Here is an 18,622-nt window from a genome sequence, read left to right as displayed (position 1 = left end):
AAAGGATTGAGTTTAGTGTGAGGATGGATGTAGGGATGTAGGGTTTATATGGACAAAAAAAAAGGAGATGAGGTTCTGGACAATGCCACGTGGCACTACGTGATTGGTTGAAAATCTTATCGAAATCTTGGCTAAATTATTGTAAATAGGAAGTGACACGTGGCGTGTCGGGATTGGTTGAAAATCTTAGCGGAAATCTATTCAAAAAATAGTACATTCGGATAATGACACGTGGCGTGACGAGATTGGTTAAAAATCTTATCGAAATCTTGCCTAAATTATTGTAAACAGGAAGTGACACGTGGGTTGTCGGGAATGGTTGAAAATCTTAGCGGAAATCTATTAAAAAAATAGTACATTTGGATAATGACACGTGGCGTGACGAGATTGGTTAAAAATCCTATCCGAAATTAAAACTATTTTTTTTATTTATTATTTTAACAAAAAATTATTTAATATTTTAAATGGACTGGGTGCCAGCGCATTTTGTAGGGGTGGAGATGCTTTGGCCTATTACTGTTCATTGGGTCTATTACTGTTCAATTAAGTGGATAAATGGGCTGGATGCTGGCGCAAAGTCTTTAGAGGTGGAGTTGCTCTCATATGAGATGAGGGTCCTTCTACTAACCACTGTAACCTCTCACCCTCACCGCCTCTTCCTATAGTCCCCATCGAGATCCTTCCCGAATCGGTATACCTTGGTCGACATGTAGCGACTTTAAGGTTGGGACCCACAGTTTGACTTCAAGGTCGCGCGTGGCATCCCAACTCCTCTGCGGACCAATATCCGAAGCCTCTTTACTCGTTCTAGCAAGTCTTTTTTCACCCTGAGATAACAACTGACTTCTACGTTCCTGAATATCCCTGATGGCTGCAGTTCTTGTCCACTCTCCATAACCTACGGGCCCCCTCTAGTATATCCAAACGAACATTCCGTGTTGACATGTCTGATTCTACCACACCTGTAGCAAAAATCATGCAGCCTTTCATACCTGAATTTTATCCATGTCTCTATGATTTGGCCTGGGTAACCAAAATCCTGTGACTAAAGGATTTCTAGTGTTAAAATTCACACAAACTCGTAAAAAACCTCGAGCATGAGATAAATCCTCCATCTCAATGAACTCTCCAATTTCTCGAGCCAATCTTCGAACATTATTTGCCGAATTAAGGTATAATGGAACCCCCCCTGATTTGCACCCAGAATGGCACAATCTCCATCTGGACCTCTTCGAAAGCAAGTTCCTGTGGCCATCTCTTAACCACAAAATTCTGCTTCATGACCGCCTATGGCACCTGCTCTAGAATCCGACTGGTGACTTCCTCATCTCTGACTGTAATAATGAAAGTATTATCTTTGACCCACTTGATTTGAATATCCCCAAACTCCCTCCAGGATGACCTCAAAACATTCCTTATGCCCCATTTATTTAATGTTTTTTCTGCCAAAACAGCCCCAATAAGGCGAATCCCACTTTTCATAGACGTCAACTCCATAGATTCCTCTAGATGAACCACCAGATCCTCAACCTCCCTTTGCGCCATGCTAAGAGAGAATCCTTGTTAGCCAAAATGCAAACTCCACACCCTCCACAGAGGAACAGACCCTAACAACAGAACCAGAATCACACTGCAGATCCCGATCACCTACCTCCAGAGATACGACAACTGGAAAATGGAACAAATACACGGTTACCAAGAGCCAAAAATAAGGACTTAAAAGCAGAGAGTCTATCAGTAAAGCTTTGAATCTGCTCCTTTTTTTTTTATTAAAGCTCGTGCAATAGTACTATGGGTTGTTGGGATTATTAACTCCCCCCAAAATCCCAAGAAAGAAGGGAGTCCCGCTGACTCATACCTCCCATCAAAAGTCACAATAAGAAGCAAGAAGGACGGAATTAACTTGGTTGCTGAATTTTCAGCAGTCATTCCTCCTTATATTCAATTCTGCATAGACACGTGTTCAAGTTTTAATTAAAAAAATTAAAATTTGAACACGTATCCACTCGAGATTGAATTTAAGCATGAGTGACTGCTGAAAATTCAGAAGCCAAGTCTTGTTCAAGAAGGACAATTAAGAAAAGGATAAAGCAAAGATACAATAATGGAAAAGAGTAACCAGAAGTACAATCGACCAAGAGATTTCAAACGATCAGTTAAAAATAGGCCAGGAAACAATAAACAAAAGGATGCAGCTGTCAACTCCCACAACGGAGAGAAACTCACTCACACCGGAGGACTCTCACACCGGAGAGAAAACCCGACTTCTGTATAAATTTTTTGTTTGTGTCCAACATGTGCTTCACCTGTGCACTTTAATTCAAATTTCTTAATCAAGAATTAAAAATGAAAGAATCAAAAAAATTAAAAAATATGATTTGTAAAGAAATGCAAGGTCTGTGTTTCTTCTTCTCATTGATCGAATTAGGATTACAACATTATATAGAGTCACCTATCAATTCGGATCCTACACGAAAGCCTATAAACAAGGCAGTCAAATACAAAACAAGCAAGTGAATAATTAATTAACTATTTACCATATTTACTTAATCAATCTAAGATTCATTCCTTAACACTCCCCCTCAAGTTGGAGTGTATGTTAATGACATCCAACTTGCTGAGTAGTGTTTCAAACTGTGTTGAACTCAATGGCTTGGTAAAGATGTCAGCTGGTTGATCAGATGTTCGTATGTAGGCTGTACGAACCATTCCTCCTTGAATCTTCTCTCTTACCAGATGACAATCATTTTCTATATGTTTTATCTGTTCATGAAACACCGGATTCGAAGCAATATACATGGCTGCTTGATTGTCACAAAACAATGTGACTGGTTGTGGATGACTCACATTCAAATGCTTTAAAATGTTCTTCAACCAAGTAATCTCACAACATGTAGTGGCCATGGAACAGTATTCGGCCTCTGCACTGGAGCGAGATATCGGTGCTTGACCAAGCTGAATGCAGTAACCAGTTATTGACCTCCTTGTATCTTTGCATCTAGCTCAGTCAGCATCACAAAATGCCTTTAATTGTAATGATCCTGTGGAAGGTAGAAAAATACCTTGTCCCGATGCACTTTTGATATACTTAAAAACCTTGTGTGCTGCTTCAAGATGTGGTTGTCGAGGCTTTTCCATGAATTGACTCAACATGTGGACGACATAGGCTAGGTCCGGCCTCGTTATGGTCAAGTAGATTAATCTACCGACAAGCCTTTTGTATGGTGATGCATCAATTAGCAGCTTTCCTTCTGTCTCCGTGAGAGAAATGTTCTGTTCTACGGGAAATCTTGAAGGTTTGGCACCCAAAAACCCCGCATCATCTAATATATCCAATGCATACTTCCGTTGACACAAAGTTATGCCATGTTTGGACCGCGCAACCTCTATCCCCAAGAAATATTTAAGTTGGCCCAAGTCTTTCAATTTGACTTGTTGCGAGAAAAACCACTTTGTATCTTCAATTTCTTGCAAATTATTTCCTGCCAGTATTACATCATCAACATAGACTAGCAAAGCGATGAAGTTACCTTGACGACTTCGGACAAATAGTGAGTAATCAGACCATGATTGGTGAAATCTGGCAGCCTTGAAAGCATTAGAGAGTTTAGGAAACCATTGCCTCGAAGCTTGTTTTAACCCATATAAGGATTTATGTAACTTGCATACACGAGTCTCCCCCTTTCGGCCGAAACCAGGAGGCAAGTGCATGAAAACTTCCTTGTCGAGGTCACCATGTAAAAAGGCACTGTTGACGTCGAGTTGGTGCAAGTGCCACCCACGGACAGCAGCCACACTAAGTAGGATACGAACAGTGGTCAATTTGGCAACAGGAGCAAATGTTTCTTGGTAATCAACACCTTCAATTTGACTATAGCCCTTCGCAACTAACCATACTTTGTATCGCTCAATAGTCCCATCAGGTTTCAGTTTGACCTTATACACCCATTTATAACCAATGGGTCATTTGTGGTGTGGCAAAGGAACGAGAGACCAAGTGTTGTTGGCCTGAAGAGCCTCAATTTCGTGCTTCATGGCAGCGCGCCAATTTGGATTTTGGACAGCCTGCAAAAATGTGGTAGGTTCTTGGATGGCTATTACATTAGTGACAAAAGCTTTATGGGTTGGAGATATGCAGTGGTAAGATCAGTAGTGTGAGAGAGGGTGAGAGGTACCTAAGGACTTGACCACGTTCGTGGAAGAGGAAGGATCAGGTCTTGACGGGAGAGAAGTCTCGACATGAAAATCCTGCAAAAAGGTGGAGATTTTGGTGGGGCGTGTACCTTGACGTGGTGCTGGTAGTGCAACAGCCATGGGGAAGTCTGGGGTGGGGTTTAGAGGTGATGTGGCTGATGACTGTGGGGTTGTAATGTTGTTGTCGAGAGGGTTAGATGAAGATGGCATATGATTTGAAGTTGAGTCGGTGGGAAGTGGTGTAGCGGTGGGAGGTGAATGGTGCATGGGAAGTGAGGTATCAATGGAAGTTGGATGTTGCATGGGAGCAAAGTGGGATTCGGTTGGACGTGCATGGGATGGCAAGATAGAAGACGTGTCAAAAGAGGAGGAGGGGGTGCAACATCCATGTTAAAGTGTGATAGTGAAGAAGTGAGATTGGGCAAGGAACTAGGGGCAGCGGAAATATCTGAGGTGTGGTAGGGAAAATGGTCTTCAAAGAATGTTACATCTCGTGACACAAAAACCTTTTGAAGTGTGATATCAAACAGCCTATAACCCTTTTGACCATAAGGATAACCAAGAAAGATACAACGACGTGCACGAGGGTCAAATTTTGAAGGTTTTTGTGCATGGGTGGACGCAAAACACAAACAGCCAAAAACACGTAGGTGTATGTAAGTTGGTTCTTTGTGAAACAATTTTTGATATGGTGTTTGCCCATGAATGAGAGGTGTGGATGTGCGATTGATGAGATAGGCCGAAGTGAGGATGGCATCCCCCCAAAACTGTTTAGGAAGATTGGCTTGAAATAGTAGGGCTCGAGCAACATTGAGCAAGTGTCGATGCGTGCGTTCAGCAACACCATTTTGTTGTGGCCATTGTCATGGATTGAACCCATGTACTATAATTATCTTCCACCAATGGCTGCGGTACAAGCACTGCACCAGGCTGGTCCGAATGGTGAAGGTAGAGTGGGTGGTTTGGATTTTCCCACTTTAGATGTGACTGTGTTTTTGATTTGTCACCCATGGCTACGTTGGCTTGGGTGGCGTGTTGTGTTTTGCTGTTTTTCCCATATCAACACTCTGGTACCATGTAAAGAAATGCAAGGTCTGTGTTTCTTCTTCTCATTGATCGAATTAGGGTTACAACATTATATAGAGTCACCTATCAATTCAGATCCTACACTAAAACCTATAAACAAGGCAGTTAAATACAAAACAAGCAAGTGAATAACTAATTAACTATTTACCATATTTACTTAATCAATCTAAGGTTCATTCCTTAACATGATTCATGAATTTATCTACATAGGCTTTAGTTACAATAAAGGAATCTCATGAAAACCCCAAAACCTACTCTCTAGACAGACTCTGAAAACGCATAACAAAAAACAAGGAACATGCAAAAACGACCGATCAGTTGGCCAAACAGATCTATCGCCCAAAATTAACAATTCCTCTCGTTGAGCTGTTGCTACAAGTTGCTTGTTTTTGCTCCTATTGATCGCTCGCTTGATAGATCGTCCCTTTTTCACACTTTAGATAGTGAGACAACTCACAAAATTAGCTTATCTAATTATTTGAATCTTTTCCACATACAAGTATTTCTGGATTGGTAATAGACATAAGGTATACTTAGGAGCTAAGCTTTATTGAACAAGTCGAACTATCTCATTAAGATATGAGTTGTTCATTAGCTTTATGAGCTTAACATACAAAGCACCACAGGGACTCATTTTTTTAACTAATCTAGTATTTCTTTTGAGCTCAACTCATTTCACTTGAAAACTGAGCTTAAACCAAATTACTTTGAACTTATTTACAATCCCTACCTATCGTGCTCACCTTATGAATGTGCAACAAATTGCTAATCAAATAAGATGAGTATGACTCAATCAAATATCGTGCATGAGGCCCATTTAAGGCCCAAATGTTTTTTGGTCGTGGAAGGGGAAAATAATCGATATATTTTGGAACATGTTTTAGCAGACGGGTTTGGGTTTAAGAAACGGGTGGTTCCAGCTCGGTAAATTGCATATCAATGCTTAAACCCCCAAAACCCAAACCCTCAAGCTTCTTCTCAGACACGCCTGCGCCTCTCTCAACTCTTGCTGTCTTTCTTTCTTCTCCCTTCAGCTTGAAAATGTTAGGGTCTCTCTCTCTATATACATATTTTATTTGTTTCGCTCGAAAGAAAACAAGGAAAAATCATCAATTTTAGACTCTGGGATTCATAAACTGATTTGGATATTTAAAACGAAGTTGTAGGTACCATCAAAAGCTTAAATCCTTGTGGAATTAAATTCTATAAATATTTGACTGTTAGAATTTGTAGGGCTCAGACGTCACAATGGAGAGGAAGGCTCGTGACAGTGAGTTCAAGGACGATGGCGATTTCGTCACCGATGAACTGAGTGTTAGTTTGATTTGTAAATTCTGTTATTGGGTTTCGGTAATTATTCAATTTGTTGTGGTGATTTTGCTGTTAATTGATGATTTGTGATATAGATGGAGCAGGAAGAGGATGACTTTGATGATGAGCACGACGGCGAGGAGGAGGAGGAAGAATCAGAAAATGAAGAAGAAGATGGAGAAGAAGTTGGGGAAGAGGAAAATGGTGATGGGCAAAATGATAATAAAGATGCCGAGATGGAAGAACTCGAGAAAGAATACATGAATCTTCGTCATCAGGAGCAGTAAGAGACTTCTCTTCACAATCCTTTTATTTTTAATTATAAACTTGTGATGCTTCATTACAATGAAGACATAGAGCTAAATAATGTGACTATAGGAGATAATATGCATAGCAGTCGGAGGTTGGTGACGAAATTTGATATTAGGTTACACAAGTCATTGAATAATGTAAATAGTACGCGAGTGTAGCTATAGGAATTGAATACTAGTGCCCTTTTCATCTTAGCTCAAGGCTAATTTTCAGTATCTATTTAATTTATTTACTATGAAAGCACAAAATGGAGTTATATAGGCTTACATATGAAGTTAATTTTGTTTTTTAATGAAAGATCTTCTTAAGGGTCAAGCAGTGAAGAACCAAAAGGTACGTTGTTCAAAATAATAACTCTTGTAATATCCATGAAATAGGTTTTGTTTTTCAACATCAAATTAAAGCTTCTTTTTATGCCAATCCTTAAAGTTGAAAAAAATTATTTATATAGTGAATTATTGTTTGATTGATGTTTTTTCTTACCCATTTTCTATCCCTTTTGTTTTCATTTTTCTGAAGGCTCTATGGGACAAAGCTCTTGAGTTCAGATTCTTGCTTCAGAAAGCATTCTCAAGTTCACATGGAATCATGGATTACCACACGTCGCTTTTCCATTTCCCTTTTTTTTTTTGTTTTTAGATTTTTGACATGTTAAGATCTACGTTCTTACCTAAGAGGTTGTCTGCATGAGCCAATCAGGTCTTTATTTTGTGATTCACATGAGGCTGTCAATGCAACGTATTCTGACCTAGTTAGTGTGTGCAAACTACAGGCTTTACTTGAGAAGAACCCGTCCTTTGTTCAAGCAATGGATAGTGTGTGCAAACTACATCTATCAAACTATTATAGTTATTTTGTAATACAATTTGGCTTTCCATTGTTATGCAAATCTATCATTTTCTGCACGATAAGAATTGTCGATATGTGAAAGATTTGTAGATATGCTTTGTGTATTACATTTTGTGTTTGAAGTTTTTAATAACCGTTTAAATTCTTATAAAGTGTGTTTAGCTTATAAGCTGAGATAGAGTTTAATTTTATCAAATCAAACTTTAAGGAAATGCTTCAAGTTTCCTCGATTTCATATGATTGTGAGGGTTCCCCAAATTTCAAAAGTTCCACTACAACAGTTACTATAATTAGTCAGATTAAGCTGGTACTAAGTTATCATTAAGAGTGTAAGAGTGTTAATCAAGAAGAATGGATTGAGCTCAGCCTTGCCTAAGCTTATCCCAAAACACAAAGCATCGAGGTTGAGCTTGGACCGACTCAATTGTTAACGTAAATCTTCTCATATCAGCTTTGGGTCTGCTGAATTGTAGTGAAGTCTATGCTTAGTTCTCATTGAGGTCACGCCAGTCCCAACTATAAGTAACTAAGTCTGAGCCATGAGATCATTCAAACAATCTGCATCTGCAGGTATGGAAGTCAATGACATTGTATTGTCTCTGCTTATAGTAGGCTTAGAACCTAATCAATCCCGAACTTCTTCAAGTTTTTATGTTTTTGTAACATAAAAATGGAACAAGCTAGCAGTTATTCATGCTAACAATCACAACCTAATTGATCCTGAACTTCTATTGTTTATTGATTCTGATTTTTCACTATTTGATTATCCGCTGAGACATCATTTTATTCCTTGAAAAAGTTGCATGCTAAGAAGAGGAAGATTGTTGGCAGAAGAGCCTTTAATAGTCGCAAGATAAGGTATCAATAGATTCTTCGGTTCCCTATGTGAAAATGCTGTGATTTTGTTTTGGAATATCTTGGAGCATATGTTGAGCAAACTAGGCTAGATTGTTTAAGGCTTATTGCATTATGCTTTTGCAGGTATAATGTTTATGAGAAGATAGTAAATTTCATGGCTCCAGAGACCATGGTCATTTCTCCTATGCTTCCTGACCTCAATAATTTGTTCGGGTTGAAGAAGCAGAAACCAGCTTCCGTAGTGTAGTAGCGATGCAAGGCTGAATCAGCTGTATAGTCCTTGAATCTCAGGCTAAGAAATTGTCAGCTGTTAATTTATTTGATATATTATTCAATCTAATATCTGTTGCACTGATATTTGTGTAATTTACACAATTTTTCAATGGGAGCCAAGACTTTAAGAAGTATGATTTTGTTGTAAATGACAATTAATATCGGTAAATTTGACATTTACCCCAATTCGATGAATTGATTCTTGCCTGGTATTGCTAAAGATACGTCCTTCCCTTATATGTTCATAATCATTTTTTTTTTCAATTATTTACTGCTAGTATACAACCATCTGTTTATCTTCTCTAGTACAGGATTCTATGCAATCAGTGGCAGGGAAGAAAAATTCTTAAGTATCGCTAATGTTGGATGTATTTTATGCTATATTTGGGCAATATTTGATGATGTTGAACACATCTGAAACTTCGATATTTTGAAGGCAGAAAACATCTTGAAAACAATGAGGGAACCCAAAGATTTCTGTATTGAATAAAATTACAAACTCATGGATGGCTTGTGGACTATTGTCGCTTCTTTTTCTGGGAGATGGAGGACCGAACTACTAGAGCAAGCGTGAAAAATAATCCGGCAGCTGTGACGAGCACCTTCCAGCCTCTGAGGCTGCAGTTGTTACTGGCAGCCCTCGTCCTTGCAATTGTGTAATCAGGTTCATCCTCTTGCCCTTCTCTGTCTGAAAAACATACAAATAACATAATATTTATGTTTTTGAATTGAATACAGACAGACTTGGAAGTTTTTGGATGGAGTATAATTCATTGCAATACAACAATACGACATACCTGTGTCTTCTTCATCAGTGTCCATGATAAGGCGATTAAACCATCTATCTTCAACAATTTCGCCATGGAAACCAAGGTAGTATATTCTTGGTATATGCTCCCACATGGACAAATCTCCCCCGATGACAAATGGATAATTAGGATCTGATTTGGTGTTGTGTTGGGTACTTATCATCATATTATTCTGGTGCTCTTGCATAAGCTCGACACCAAACTCCTTTATCCGAAAAAACTTATTTGGTCCAGTCATTACTGAAACCACCACTTGATCTCCACATTGTAATATTGTTTCATTCTCCATCTTCCAATGGCTCAACCATATCATATCTTCTCCGTCACCTGGGATACCATAGAATAATGGGGAATAGATCCACTTCAGACCCTTGCTCTTGTTACTTAATTTGATTATGTTTGAAACCCATACCCATCCACAATCATTATAATTAGAATTCTCCTCGTTTGCGTAGGTAGCAAAGATGTTCAAGCCTCGGATTCTATGACTAGAAGGGAGTAAAGGGACACTAAAAGATATGGAGGACTTGGTACTTTTATAGCTGAACCGGCCTGGAACCTCATTCCCAACAAAAAATGTGCTGAATATACCATATCGATATAGTCCCTATGAATTTTCCATGATCATCACAACATTAGTAAGTCATTTACTTCCCATTGTATACATGACATTAGAGAGAGAGAGAGAGAGAGAGGCGCACCTGGACAGGGCTCACTTTTGGATGTGAGAATAATTGGCTGTTCATTCGAATTGCGGGCATGGATTCCAAGTTGCACAAGCCCAAAAGTTTGATCATTTCCACATCAACTCTATCAATAGGCTCTAACTTGTACTCGTACAGCCACTCAACTAGATTACAGTTGTCATATACCGTAAATGTTGCAGGCCATGGCTCAGGGGAAAGAGGTATTATTTTTCTTAATGATATGCATCCGGCTATACTCATCCTTTGGTGTACTTTCGGCAACCCCACAAGCGATTCGAGTCTATTACAACCCTTGAAAGAGAGTTTATCGAGCTTCCTCAAACCTTTGATGAAACCTGGCAGACTGCAAATTGGATTCTCACCTAACTTTAGTTTTCGCAACGAGGATAGACTGCTTAAATCCCTACAAAAGGCATCATCAGACAAATTGCACCCCATGAGACTTAACTCTAGTAAAGAGTATGGAAAAGAACTCAAGATAGTTGAACTTCTTTCTGGCCACAATTCACTTATTGGAATTCCATCTATTTCAAGAACTTTCAAAGACACCATCTTCTTCATCATCTCCACTGGAAACTCTTCAAGATTTGAGCAGCCAGATAAAATGAGTTTTTCAAGTGATTTAAGCATGCACATGTTCTTCGGAAGCATCCTAAGATTCTTGCAATCCTTCATATTCAAGTACACGAGTCTCTCCAGGTTTCCAATGGACTCATGAACATCAATCAGGCTGGTGCAATCAATAAGAATCAATTCTTCTACAATAGGGCAAAGTGAGAAGTCCATGATTTCAATGAGGGAATGGGAATGGCTGACGTCAAGGATCTTCAACGATGGAAGAAACTGTGGAAACAAAGGAAAAAAGAAAAAGAAAAAAAACAATGAAATAAGTATCTAACATAAGAAATTAGTCATCGAATTAAAGAAAACATAGGAGTTCATTTTAACACATGGAGTTAGTCAACAAATAAAAAAACTAACAAAATAAGGAAAATGAATTGAAATGCGTAGAGTAACATACTTTTGTTCCTTTCCAGACTTGTCTTAAGCTACTATGTTGCATTTCAAGAACAATTAGACACTCCAAAGGAAGATCAACAGGTATAGAATCCAATGGAAATTCAAGCCAACACAACCATCTTAATCTTGTAGGAAAATCTGCATAACATCCATCCAGTCGTACATGACTAAGATGGAGTAGTTGTAAATTGCGCATCCTTTCAAATGCATTGGTTTCCAAGACAGTCTCATTTGTGTTTATTGGTCTGTTTGCAAGATGCATACGCATATCCAGGGCAAGACCTTGAATTGTTTGTGTACCCTAACAGAAAAGAAAAGAAAAAGTTAAAACATTATTATGGATAATTTTCACAAGGAGAAATACATATATATACATAAAAGGCATGTTTCTTACATTCTTTTCCCTCAGTACTTCGAAAGAATCCTTATGGCGCCATAATCTACTACGTTTTCCAGACTCTTCTGATTCATGGCGAACAATTTCTCTTCCCATGTCACGGATCATGTCATGCATTTGCACGTTGTTGTATCCATCAATTGTCACCAAGCATCTATCAATGAGATTTTGAATGCCAACAATTGTACAGAAATCACATCCATCGAGTATTCTAACAATGTAGTTTTTGTCCCTTCCTATTAGGAAACAAGCAATGTGGAGGAATAATTTCTGGTCATGGTCATCTTGTAAACTGTCATAGCTTATTCTTAGTTTATTCATGATTTCACCATTAGGGATAACTTTTAGCTTCTCCAATGCACTTTCCCATACATCCATACTTTCCCCTGATAAAGAAGAACCCAAAACTTTTAGAGCTAATGGAAGTCCGCCGCTATGTTGCACTACCATTTTTGAATGCTCCATGTAATTTTCTATGGGACGGTCCTGGGCAAATGCATGCCAACTGAAAAGCTCTAGTGATTCATTGTAATTCAAAGTTTCAACTGTGTACACCTTTGTAACTTGATGTGCTCTTAGCAATCTTTCACGCCTAGTTGTTATAAGTATCTTACTTCCGGGATAAAACCGATCTTTCATTTTTAGTACTGCATCTAATTGGTCCATATGGTCCACATCATCAAGGACAAGTAGAACTTTTCTAGAGCTTATGGCGCTTTCAATCTTAATTATTCCCTCACTAATAGTTTGTATTTTCACTTTTCTACCAATCAAAATATCAGAAAGAAGTTGCATTTGTATTTGAACTAAGCCATTTGGTCGATTTGCTCTTTCTTTGATATTTTCAATGAAACTACTTCCTTTAAAGCTTCTAAAATTTGAATTGTAAACATGTTTTGCAATGGTTGTCTTCCCTACTCCAGACATGCCATACACAAGAAGTATACCAACATCACTTGATCCATCTTGTAACCACAAATTGATGCGTTCGACTTGAAATTGGATTCCAATCAATTTTGGTTCAACACTCAATAGTGTGCGACTTAACTTGTCTCCAATCACTTTAACAATTTTCTTGATAAACTTTGATTCGTACCTAATAATTTGCAAACAACATTAAAAATAAATCAAACCTTTCATGTGTAATAAACCATCTTAATGTGACTAGATTTTTTTTTTTTTTTCCAATTGGAAAGTGGTAGATGTTTTCTCTCTAGTGTCTGGTACGTTATATGTGTTTTGTTAAGTAATTTAGCACTTGTGGTTATTACACCTAAACAATTATTAAGTTTTTAGTGGAGTAGAGCTGCCCAATTAAGATTTCACTTCAGGGAAGCTGACAACATTTTGGGTTAGAAGGGGACAGGTGGCTTTAAGATAGACTAGCCTTTATGCACACGCTCACACGCGGGCAAAATGTATTTTTTGAATTACGGCATGTTATACGCGACTTACACGTTTTAAATGTATTTTTGTGCGTACATTGACAAAAGGAAAGTCAAATGTTTGAAGTAAATGAATAATCTTAGATCATGTTGGAAGAAACCCCTCATAAACCAATTAAATCAGCTGAATCCACATAATAAAATCGGCCTCTATAGAATTACATTAAGAATAGATAAAATAATATTTAATAAACAACTGATTGAATCACATTATTGCTAGCCATTGTGCGGCTAAGCCCACCCCCTCCCCCTTAGTGTAGATAATATCGTTTGTTAAAAAAAAAAAAACAATAATTTGACAACTAATTTAATCACATTATTATCCGCGTGCAAAATACTTTTTTTATAACCAGGATTACACTACTCTTAAGATGTTTTGAACGTGTTTAAAAATAGAGAAAATAATATTTAATGAACAACTGATTGAATCACATTATTACTAACCTATTGTGAGATACCTATTAAAAAAAAACTGTTAAAATGACGAAAATACTCCTGCCACATTTGATGCATTATTTTGGATTGCTTTTGAAGTTTTTTTGTTTGAGGAGCATTTTTGTCCAAATTCTTTTTTTATAAAGCTTGTGACACCAAAAAAATACTATTCATTGGCCTTGGTGGCTTTATATATACTAGCCTTAATGCATGCGAGTGTAGAAGACATTTTTTTAATCACGGCCTGTTAAGCTCGAATTACACGTTTTAGATGTATTTATATGTGTAAATTGAGGAAAGTCAAATATTTGAAGTAAATGAATAACCAATTAAAGCAGTTGAATAAATATAATAAAATCGGTCTCTATTGAATTTACATTAAGAATAGATAAAATAATATTTAATAAACAACTAATTAAATCACATTATTGCTAGCTTATTGTGAAGCTAAGCCCACCTCTTCCTTAGAGAGAGAGAAAGAGTGAAGTTTTGGAGATCAGCAGTGAAGTTTTAGAAGGAGGTGGAAGCTAAGGGATTGGGTTTTGAAAGAGCAAAGGTAAAAAATAAAAAAATAAAAAAAATGAATGAGAGATATATGCTACTTTAATTTTGGAGTTTTTCTCATTTGATTATAAGTATTTATCTGAAAGTTTTTGTATAGGTTTTGTTATGTGTTTCGTTCCGACAAGTGAATTTGTGGTTGAGCTCAGCTCATTTTTGTGTGATCCATTTGTGGCGGAGAGATCGCATTGTGTGATTTGTTTTCTTTTTTTTTCTTAACAAGTATTGCTATGTTAAAAACTTTCTTTTAGTTTCGCTAATACTATGATTCAAAGTTCTATAGTTCTTCAATTTGATTTTATGCAAAAGAGAAATTTAACTGAGTTATACAGTTATCTTTTGTTTCAATAAATGCTTACTCCCTACTTACTGAGCTTTAAGAGCACACCTATATTTTTGTTTTGTTTCCATTCGATTTTATACATTTCAGAAGCAGATCGTGAAGGTATAGACTAGAGCTTACTAAGTAAGTATCATGACTGTATTTTGCTGGGATGTTTAGTGAACCACTATGTCTTAGTGCATTGCTAAGCTTGTCTTTTTTTTTTTTTTTTTTGGGTTGTAAACTTTTCTGCATGATGTGGTTGTTGTATATTTTTGAAGTGTAATATTAATACTCGAGTTATAATCAAGTACGATTGTAAGTATAACATGAGTTAAATTAGAATGAATGTGAGTTTTAGCATAAGGTTGTAAATGTTGGGACGTGACATCATGTCTCACGGAAGTATTGGATGAATGAATAATGAAGTGGGGAATTTAGATAATTAATAAATCAAACATACGTTGATGGCCTTTATTTGAAAAATAAAAAAAGGACTGCTGACGAAATTAAAATGAAAAGAAGGGAGTACAGCGTAGAATTTATACCAACTATACACAAATATAACATAGATTACCTCCTAACTTTTTCCCACACTTGCTGACATGAAAGTTAATAAATTATTACTTAAGTATTGATAAATATGATCGTTCTTGCTGATGGCACATTATTTACATTTTTTATCTAAAAATTTAATTTTTCTACCATTACCTTTTTAAAAATAGATAATGCTAAGAAGATTTAATTTGTAGACTAAATTTTGTAAATTAAATGACATATAAATTAGTGATAGATTATCACTTAACTGTTGACTAATGTGATTATTTTTTATTAGTCACACATTACTTAGTTTAAAAAATTTAGTATACCTAAAATTAGCCTAAAAACTTTAAGCAAAGTGACCAGTAGACTAAAACGGAAATGACTAATCTTTAAGTTGAGCCAAGTTTGATTTCTTTAAATTGGGATTATTATCCACTACTGAGATTGAATTATATATATATATATACACACACACACACACAAAGGAAAATTTCAGGTAAACTAAATTTGTAGATAAAAGTTGATAATTAATTTATTACTTAAACGTTGATAACTGTGCTCATTTTTAACACATCATTTATTTTACAAATTATGTTTCTAAATTTGGGAACTTTCATGAAAAGAGCTTGAGCTAAATTCATTTCATCCAAAAACAATGCTATAACTTTATTTAATGAAAAAAAAAAATTAATGAAAAATCCTTAAATTTAATAAAAAGAATAAAATAACTTAAATTTTAATAAAAAAGACATAATTTTAATATTAAAAAAACTAAAAAAAAAATAGTGACTGTCCTCACATTTACTATTTTATGAAACTTACTACACTTATTTATGAAATTTATTATATTGTTTATAAAACTTAATGGTACTACACTGTTTATGAAATTTAACGGTATTATACTGTTTATGAAACTTAATGGTATTATACTGTTTATGAAACTTAATGGTATTATACTGTTTATGAAACTTAATGGTACTATACTGTTTATGAAACTTAATGGTACTATACTGTTTATGAAACTTAATGGTACTACACTGTTTATAAAACTTAATAGTACTATACTGTTTATAAAACTTAATAGACTGTTTATGAAGCTTAACGCGCTAGGAACACATGTTTATATTTTATGTTTTTTTTTTTATCTATTTGTTCTTATGATTAAATAAAATTATTAGATGGTTTTTTGTTAAAATGTAAAATTTTGAAGTCTGTTTCGTTAATTTTCCTTCTAAATTTAGTCTATTTAATATCATTAGTATATAAATCAAGGTCGCTATATATCATATATCAATTTGACTCAAGAAAGAGAAGAGAAATGGAGAAAATGAAAGTTACCCATTAGCTTGATTTTGTAAGACCATGCCTGCTAGATCTGCGACCTCTGCAAGTGCCTTCCTCCATCTCTTCACCTTTTCCGGCGATTGAGATTTCTGGTGTCTTGCAAATGCTTTTCCAATACTTTCTGTCTGCTTCCTCACGTGGGACGGGTCGACATGGTAGAAGACTGGTAAAACTACATGGTCCGAGGGAGGCCTCTTGCGTTCAAGGATCATCACAAGCTCATCAAGGCACCATCTGGATGATGCGTAATCTTCTGAAAACACAACAACAGAAGCCCGCGACAGCTGGATCGCTTTCTGTAGTCCCGGCCTTATATATTCTCCTCTCTCAAGTTCATCATCGTCTCGGAACGTGAGAAATCCTGCGTTGTTCAAGGCTGTGTAGAGGTGGTCGGTAAACGTCTTACGGGTGTCTTCGCCTCTGAAGCTCAAGAACACGTCGTAGCGATAACCCCGAAATTTTTTGGAATCAGAGGAGGTTCCTTGAGATGTTCTCACGAGAGCCATTGATGTTCAAACCAAAAAAACTGGTCTTTGCTAGATGCAATGCAAATGTCTCTGTGCAGGGGATATTTAATTGTGTTATTCCTATCTACTGGAAAATTTACAAATTATAAAAAGGGTTGTTCCCATGCTTTTTAAAAAGGGTTGTTCCCATGCTTGACCCAAAAAGTCTTTCTTTAAATCATGGCCGACCGCTAGTGGCAGAGATTAAAACAAAAGGTTCTATAGGGCCCTTCCTATCTACTTCCAGGAACATTCACAAACAATTATAAAATGGGTCGTGTTCCCATGCATTGACCCAAGAAGCTTTTATTTTAAGTCATGGCTGGCTGCTAGTGGCAGTGTCCTAAAAATAAAATTGCACCTATAGTGCAAATAAAAAGGAAATAAAACATAATTAAGTTTTGTATAAAATGCGTGATAAAAGAAGGGATGTGATATCTACACATTTCATTTTAATTTTTACACACACTTCTAATTTTCGGTCGTCAGATCGGATGAATTGAAGAAGATCAACGGATATAAATTAACAAGAGATGTATGAGAAGTAATTTGAAGTGTGTGGATAGCACATCCCTAAAAGAAAGGGTCCTTGCACGCTCGAAAACGTCATTCGTAGAGGTTAGTAATAAAGAATAAATGAAGAAATACATCAATGAACCAAATAATAGTGTAAGATAACAAAATAAACAATGACATTGAGTTGAAGAGTAAGAATTCATATATATCATCTTTTCCTTACAGTACTACAAAATACAACTCGCTTCTATCATATTACTAGTTTATCGTATTAAAAGTTGCTAAAGATGAGTATATAGGGTTTGTGGTTTTATAGTATAATATCTACTATTTTCTAGACATTTATCTTGCAATTCCCATTCCACCTGCAAACTGCTTTGTCAATTCAAGACCGCCACAACAATAATACTTGTTTCCATAGCTGCAAACAGAGTATTTAAAATGAGAATATAAGTTGGAAGTGTAAATTGCATTATAGTTTGTAGTAATTCAACTATACTTACATTGACAAAAAGTAAGGAAAAAAATAATCATATCCAATTATATTGAATCCAGAAGCTCAGTCAAGATAACATCAAATGTTAAACCCCCTGCCTTTGCGTTCCGTTGCCATGTGGATCTGTTTAAATTTGCTTTTCTTACCAAAATTTAAACAACAGAAAGTTCAAACCATACTCCCATAGCTCCATGTCTCTATCCTGCATTACTTTGTTGATACTCATTTCCAGTGGAAAATGCATCACTTGTAGTCTTTTTCACAGTTTTTTCTTATGGGACCTGCTTTGATTTTTCTGGTACCGTCTTTGCTGCAAGCGTGGAGATGACACCGTTGTGTTATGTGATAAGAGATGTTGCAGCTTCAAATAAATTTCATTGGATATTCTGTAAATAGGTGAAAGGGGATAAATAGATCAAACTATTAAACTAAATCTTACAAAGACAATTAGCAGGGACCAAAATAATTGTTACATTGATGTAGTAGAGTACAACATTCTCAGTCAAATGATTAACCAACTAAGAACCCACATAATTAAAATTAAGTACCTGTAACCTGTCATCTGGAGCCACGGAGAATGTTCACTACGTAGAACATTTGGTTGGTTTCTGCTTTTTTTGGTGATGTTTTCCTATTTG

General features: G+C 36.3%; 2 protein-coding genes across 2 annotated transcripts; one reads left to right on the top strand and one right to left on the bottom strand.

Moving 5' to 3' along the window:
- Nucleotides 1-6,526: 6,526 nt before the first annotated feature.
- Nucleotides 6,527-8,998, top strand: LOC148695640 (uncharacterized). Its single transcript, XM_088697956.1, has 3 exons — nucleotides 6,527-6,594; nucleotides 6,687-6,874; nucleotides 8,734-8,998. The coding sequence occupies exons 1-3, from the start codon at nucleotides 6,529-6,531 to the stop codon at nucleotides 8,855-8,857; spliced, it is 378 nt and encodes a 125-aa protein (XP_088554082.1). The 5' UTR covers nucleotides 6,527-6,528; the 3' UTR covers nucleotides 8,858-8,998.
- Nucleotides 8,999-9,277: 279 nt separating this feature from the next.
- LOC148695639 (TMV resistance protein N-like) lies at nucleotides 9,278-17,112 on the bottom strand. Its single transcript, XM_088697930.1, has 6 exons — nucleotides 16,461-17,112; nucleotides 11,814-12,912; nucleotides 11,421-11,720; nucleotides 10,394-11,242; nucleotides 9,681-10,299; nucleotides 9,278-9,571 (listed from the first exon to the last, which is right to left on the bottom strand). Exons 1-6 carry the CDS (start codon nucleotides 16,970-16,972, stop codon nucleotides 9,402-9,404), a joined length of 3,549 nt encoding a protein of 1,182 aa, XP_088554056.1. The 5' UTR covers nucleotides 16,973-17,112; the 3' UTR covers nucleotides 9,278-9,401.
- Nucleotides 17,113-18,622: the final 1,510 nt, after the last annotated feature.

The sequence above is a fragment of the Pyrus communis genome, chromosome 7 (genome assembly GCF_041283825.1).
Source record: "Pyrus communis isolate YQ-2024b chromosome 7, ASM4128382v1, whole genome shotgun sequence".
Lineage (NCBI taxonomy): Eukaryota > Viridiplantae > Streptophyta > Magnoliopsida > Rosales > Rosaceae > Pyrus > Pyrus communis.
Note: the sequence above shows the minus strand (reverse complement) of the source record. Positions and strands in the feature narration are given on the sequence as shown.